At 40.6% G+C, this 7,500-nt stretch overlaps 1 protein-coding gene across 1 annotated transcript in view; it reads left to right on the plus strand.

The window, feature by feature from the left end:
• Positions 1 to 7,500, plus strand: part of dlg4a (discs, large homolog 4a) — a gene marked incomplete at both ends in the record, with an annotated part of 59,262 nt that overhangs the window by 10,393 nt on the left and 41,369 nt on the right. The window contains one exon of the mRNA XM_080847568.1: positions 6,632 to 6,688. Within this exon, the coding sequence (XP_080703694.1) occupies positions 6,632 to 6,688 (57 nt within the window). The remainder of the gene's footprint in view (positions 1 to 6,631; positions 6,689 to 7,500) is intronic.

Below are 7,500 nucleotides of genomic sequence, written 5' to 3' on the forward strand. Positions count from 1 at the left end.
AACACACACACACACACACACACACACACACACACACACACACACTCTCTCACACACACTCATTCCAATTTCCCCTCCTCCTCCTCACACCTCCTCCTCCTCACCTCCTCCTCTCTCCCTTCTCACTCTGACGTGTCATCTGTCCTCGGCCATCTGTCTGGCTGAGGAGAAGGCTCAGGCATTGTCTTTGTCAACACGGATTGCTCATCGGTCTGTCTGTCAGTCGCTCTCCTTAATTTGTTGTCGTCGTAGTCCCTCCTTTCGCTCTGTGACTTCCCGGTGAAGATATCCCATTACACTGGGATCTTGACTCAGTGTTGTGTCAGACAGCGGAACTGGCAGTGTTACTTTCTTCCTGGCAAAGCTTTCGGGAGTCAGACTCTCTTGAGTTATGGTCAAAACACAGATGTTAAAACAATAGCTTCTCCGCCATGATAGACTGTAGTTATCACACGCTCGCTAGCAATGATTTATAGCGTTCAGAGAGAAAGAGAGAGGCTAAAGTGTCACGCCTGGCGTGTGGTGTCTAAGGTGGGGGAGTGCTCACTGAGAGGCCCTGTTCATTTGATATCATGTACCACATCACACACGTGAGTCATGGTATCATGTGTGGAGTATTAACATACATGACACAGAAGTGCTCCCACACACACCCTCTGTCACTCTTAATCATGCTTCAGTCAGAGCAGTTAGGAGAATCAGGATTTACATTCTTTTTTCTTTCATATCCTTTTCAAAGTAGAAAGCTGGGCTATTTGCATTGATTCATGACCGTTTGTATTGGAATGTAACATTTTAGTTCTTCATTTCCTTCTGTAACACCTAAATCTGTGTGAATATTTACTCTAGTGGTGTTAAATTAAGTGTTTTATGTAGTTTAAATGACACTATAATAATATTAAAAGATCATTTTGCTAGTGTGTGTTACAAGTCCTTTAAATGCCAGCTTCAGCAGTATTGCTAAGGGAAGAGAGAATCCTGCTAAAGAGAGCAGTGTGGATATGGGTTGTTGCTGTCAGGTATAAATAAGGCATTGTGGGTCCCCTTGGAGGCTGTGTGCTAACGTCTGTACAACATCATCAGTAAACATTAGGCTATGTAGGCTTCCCTGAACCTGGCCCTGAGGGAGCTGAGGACTACCTGTTTCATGCCATTGTCTGAATTTACCCTTATTTTTGGAGTGCTGCCCTACTTTGCTGGCTCATCTTTTTTGAGAGTTCAAAATGCTCCCAGACGTTTTCATTATATGATAATGAATGTGTGCAATTGTGCCATCTCTTGTTGAAAATGGGAACTGCAAGATTTCAGGACCTTGGACAGTTCCGTCGGGATACTGATTTGCTTTGTCATATGATATTATAAAATCTAATTTCTTAATGAAGATAAGTATAATTAAATATGTTTAGCATAGTATTGCTACATTACCATACTATTATAAGTAGGGATACGAAAATAGATTTATTATAGGTAAACAGATAGACAGCACCATGCATATTATTTCTCCTTAGATATAACAACCACCCATTTTCTTCTCTCTCCTCGTTAAGAGGAGCGAGCGTGGTGCTCTCGTTCAATCACTTTCAGTGTCTCCCCGACTCTCCCTGTTTCACTGCCTTTTAGTGGCTCCCCGTCTCCCAATCTGCACATACCTCTGCCGACGCCGAGCAGAGTGGTGACCTTTGCCCGCCTGAGAATGACGATGGCCGCTGCGCTCCCTGTCAAAAATTGTATTACTCCCTGTCTGTCGCAATTGTTCCTCTCTTCTCCATCCTTTCATGTTAATCCTTCTTTTCTCCTTCTTTTCTCTTTTCAACATTGTGCTGGAATGGTAAACTGTCCAATCACAACATTCGATCACACTTCTCTTCAGCCCATCAGTCTTCCATCCACCGCTTCTCTGTCCCCCACACTGTGGCACTCTTGCACTCCATTTCAGAAGGACACAAAAGGTTACTGGCATGTTTCCCACACTGTAAAAAAAAAATCTGTAAAAAAACAGTAAATTACTGGCAGCTACGGCTGCCAAACAAAAACCGCAAAATTAAAGTAAAACATCCTAATTCAAATAAAGTGCAAAAACCCTATATTTACAGATATTTCCATTTAAGGATTTGCAGAGAAAAACTGTTTTTTTTATAGATTTTTCCTCAATTAATACAATCAAACACCATTAATAAAGTTACAGCCCTAACAGTTTAGCAGAGAAAAACTGTTATTGTACAGATTCTTCCTAATTTATTACGAGCAAACACCTTTTATTAAGTTAGGGTACTAAAAGTATAGCAGAGAAACACTGTTATTTTACAATGTTTTCCTCGATATTTAAGATTAAAAACCTTCAATAAAGTGGCAGCCCTAACAGTTCAGCAGAGAAAAACTGTTATTTTACAGATTTTTGTATCTATTATTAATATCGAACACTTTCAATGAGGTGACAGTACTACAAGTTTAGCAAAAAATGCTGTTATTTTACAGATTCTTCCTAATTTATTACGAACAAACACCATTCATTAAGTCAGGCTTCTTTAATTAAGATTAAAAATCTTCAATAAAGTGGCAGCCCTAACAGTTCAGCAGAGAAAAACTGTTATTTTACAGATTTTTTTATTATTAATATCGAACACTTTCAATAAAGTGACAGTACTACAAGTTCAGCAAAAAATACTGTTATTTTACAGATTCTTCCTAATTTATAACGAGCAAACACCATTCATTAAGTCAGGCTTCTTTAATTAAGATTAAACACCTTCAATAAAGTGGCAGCCCTAACAGTTTTGCAGAGAAACACTGGTATTTTACAGATTTTCCCTCATTTATTACAATGAAACACCTTCAATTAAGTGACGGCAATTCACATTTAGCAGAGAAACTGTCATTTTCCAGATTGCTCCTACATTTTTATGATCAAACACATTCAATAAAGTGCTGACACATGCTCAAGATTGTAAAATGATGGTTTTATTTTGGAAGACAATTATTTCAAACATTGACTTGCAGGGTTTGTGATTGAAGAGTTTCAGGTGATGCAGAGTTTATTGATTGAGTACAGACGGGGAACAGGACACAAACAGAGTATACAAATCAACGAAAGGGTTAACAGACAGAGTTCTAACACAAAGATCTAGGAACATGAACTAAAGATCGCACAGAGTCTCACTCTGGCTACTGTGCGCAAGGGCAAACAGAGGTACACGGCTAGAGGCCGGACAAGACAGTCACATTACTCCCGGTGCTGTATGCACGGCACTCTGGATAATGCAGTCCTAAAAGTCTGCCGGCACCGAAATGGCTGACTCGGAAGCCAGCAGACAGGGAGCTTGCGGGGCTGGACGCCCACGGACAGAGAGCTTGCTGGGCTGGAAGCCAGCTGACAATGGGGTTGTAGTTGCCGGTGGCCGGAAGGCGGAATCCCAGGGACGTAGAGTGGGCCACAGAGCTAGAAGACTTGGGCAAAGGTTTCACCCTTGTAGCGACGAGACCAAACACGGAGTGAGGGGAGTGCAGGTTATATATAGGAGTGAATCAGGTGTGTGTGATCATGTGATTTGGGACCTGAATGCAGTGCAGCTGGGATGGTGAATGATACTGATGACATGCAGCTGAGAGCATGAGTGAGAGTGAAACGGGTGTATGTGCTTGTGTGATTGAAGGGGGCGTGGCCGGAGCGGAGCTCAGCAGGAACATCACAATAGCCTCTACCCACAAAAGTTAAAACATTTGACTTCATACTCATATTAAACTACATGGAGTGAGTCAGTCCATTGCAAAGTAATTTCCCCCTTGTCTCGTCTTTATTGTTCTGCATTGCTCTGGGCCAGCCATATCCAAGGTTAGGTCAGGTCAAAAGTATTGGGACACCTGATCATCACACATATATGAATTTCACGCACATCTCATTCCAAAACTACTCTATAACAGTTGCCTCTCTTATAGGAAGTCTTTCCACAAGATTTTGGAGTGGGTCTGTTGGATTTAGTGCCCATTCAGCATTAGGGAATTTGGACAATGCTCTTGTGTGACTAGACCAGGCTTGCCGATGCCGTTAGAATGGGTCCCAAATATGTATAGTGGTGTTTAGTTCAGGGGTGGCTTGATTTTAACCGAATGAATAAAGTGAGTCTGTGACGGGGCACCTGTGTGACCCACCACTGCAGCCTGTAGGCTGCTGCTTTTGTGGACTGGGTGAAGGTGTTTTGGTGTGTGTGTGTGTGTTACATGTTTGATGTTCATGTCTTTGTTCAGTTAAAATCAGCACACATTCAATGTCTTGTCTCTGAAATTTTCTGTTTATTTAGTTTAACAATAATCATATTGTCATATTTCATACCGTTTGTCAACCGGTGTTTAGTGTCTAAGTTTGTGTTGTGAAGATGGCGCAATATATGGAGTTTATGTTTAATGAGATTTGGCTGCTTTATTATGTGTCGGCTATGCCGGCACCAAGCCTAATTGCTACCATGTGTAGTCTGTGTTTCCTAGTTGATTGGGAGTTTGATTGTTTAGGTATGGCTGCTGTGAGCCACAGGTGTTGGTGCCTTGCTGATTGACACACCTGAAATCAATGATTGGTATGAGCCAATTCAAGGTGTTTGTCAAGGCTACTTAAACTTACCTTTGTCCTTTGTTCAGGAAAGTTGCCAGTTTAATAGGACGTAAGTCCTTGGAGCTCTCACGATGGGCTAGTTACCTTGGTCCTTTTATTTGCTTTTGTTTTGTTTCGTAGTGAGAGTGATCGTGTTTAATAAGGACTCTCACTGACCAGTTAATGGTCCTTTTTATACATGTGGTCTTATGTGAATTGCTTATTTGTTGGTGGCTTCATGCATTTGTCCTTAGTGAAAACTGTATTTTTTATATTGATTTAGTATTGTCAGTGTTTTAACTGCCTTTGTGCCTTATTTGGGTTAATAAAAATACCCATCTTTCTAACATCTTCAACCTCCTGAGTCCTCTTATGAGTAACATCTTGCTCTAAGCGTGAAGGCTATCCCGACCTTTTACAGAGTCTTATCTTATCAGGATAACCCAATCAGCCAGCAAGATACGGGAACCTGTAACTAATATCATAGGTTGACTGACCTGTCAGTCTGACACAATGCGCGCACCCAAGACTATTTTGTTGCTATCATATGTCCATGGTTGCTATGGTAAACTCTGCTAAGTCTGTGCGTGAAAAACATAAACTAATACTTTCCTTGACTGGTCCACACATGTGTCAATCATGACTGTAGACCAATGAGATGCAAAGATATCCGAGTGCACAACAGAGAAGGTGGGATGTAATCAGTAATTCACGTGCATTTGTTTTGCCGTTTAGCCACGCAAGTTTTAGACAGTTCTATAACGAAATGCAGTTGTACAACGAAACACATTTATTCTACATCATCATGGCTTCTAAAAATAAAACAGTGAATCAGCCCCCAAAAAGATTGTTTTTATGGGGTAACAGCAGCATTGAAAGAGCTTCAACCGTTGGATGACGAGAAGATTGAAATAGAGTCTGGTAGAATCAGAAAGCAGCAAAAGTCACGGAAGAGTATATGGAGAGATCACCGATTATTTATCTTCTAACTTTTGATCCGGATGAGATATCAGTTCCATTTGTTCAGGTGATGGCATACCCTTGGGGGCACACAATTTTATGACATAACTGGCCATTTCAATTCATTTTCCCACTTAAATCCACAGTAATCTAGATGCAAAAGGAAAAAGAATTAGTGGGCGCCTATATTTTGGGAAGGTTATCAACATCTTTCTAAAATTTGAGATAAAGGTATTTTATCATAGCTTGAGGGGCACTTTTGTAACATCAAATTGAAATTTGCCATCATACTATACTTAAGACTCAAAAGTAGGCCTTTACATTTGGGCATGGAATTTTAGGTAGAATTTGCCAAAAAACATCAAGGTTCTAACAGGTTAATGAAAATGGGTTTGCTGAATTTTTGAGGAATTCACTGTAAATTTACATAGAAACATGATAAATTGTTAGTATGTACATAAACCTTAATATAATGAGCTACATATTTAATTTCAGATTATCAGTGTAATTTTATTTACATTTGCATGTATTTTAGAAAAATGGAAAAATTATGTATAAATAATACAGTTATTTTCTGTAAAAAAAATAGAAATCCATGTAATTTGTCATTATTGGCATTATCCTTAAAATAGCAGTCGTGTTTTTAATTTATAGTTAACCTCCATTATTATACGTAGTTTTGTATACAATTTCATAAAACAGAAAACCACTGTAAAAATGTAAGTAAAAAAAAGAGTAATTAACTGTAAAATTAGGTTGGTTTTTTACAGTGCAGCACAGTTTTGGTTTGGGAGAAATCGTATACTCTATTCTTTATTTAAGAATTCTCCCCTTTTACTTTGTTTATGCACCTTCTGGAATAGACCAGCTGTATTCTCACCAATCTAACCCTCCCCCAGAATCCTCAGTTATTTGTTGTGTTCCCTCCTGCCCTGCCCTCCTGTTGAGTTACCCCTGCCCTGCCCTCCTGTTGAGTTACCCCTGCCCCGCCCTCCTGTTGAGTTACCCCTGCCCCGCCCTCCTGTTGAGTTACCCCTGCCCTGCCCTCCTGTTGAGTTACCCCTGCCTGCCACTCTGTTGTCTTTGCAGCCGGTGTTGATGTCGGCTGGACACACCCCCCTGTACACCTCTGCAGTCTCCACTCTGGTAAGAGCACTGTGCTTCCTGCAGGCTTCGCGCCGAAGAGCCCTCGTCACCCTCATGCCTTCATCATTCTTATCGTCCTCATCATCCTCGTCACTGCCATTGCAATCAGTGTTGTTATCGCCCCAATCTCCATTTCATTGTCTGTTATTTTACATTATTTGTATCGGCATTTAAGATAACTGAAACATCTGAAATTGTTTCACTCTTGGCATCCTCTTGTGGTCATCCATGTCTGTCCGTTATGTGGTGTCCTGTCCGGTGTCATTCTACAAGAAGCACATTCATCAAATCCCATCCTCAATATTTATCATCATCACTATAACATTACTATTATCACTATTACAACATTTATCATTATCACTATCATTATCTTGAAACCTTGTTTGTTATCTGATTTGATCTTGCTCTTGACTACATTGCATATCTACTGTATATGATCATATAAGATGAGAAAATGTATATGTGTGTACACATGCTATATGAGGCATTTCCAGCGTTGTAAGTTATTTTTACCTTTAAGTTGGCATCCCTTTAATGGACGAGAAAAGTGGAATTGAACTAGTGTCATGGAGTGTGAGTAATCTAGAGTTGGATGCTTAGCACTTGTACTTTCCAGTTTCATATGTGAGACTTGGTGATCCAGAAACAGCTCAATTATTGATGCTGCAATTAGTGGTATTTAAAGCCTCCTCTGCCATGTTCTGTGCGGTTCCTTACGTCTGAGTGCTCCAGCACCGGCGTGTGTGTGCGTACCCAAGCTCTGTCATGGCGCCTCTTCCCCCGTGCCCAGTGAAATGGCAGCCTCAAGCTGC

The sequence above is a fragment of the Sprattus sprattus genome (genome assembly GCF_963457725.1).
Source record: "Sprattus sprattus genome assembly, chromosome: 1".
NCBI lineage: Eukaryota > Metazoa > Chordata > Actinopteri > Clupeiformes > Clupeidae > Sprattus > Sprattus sprattus.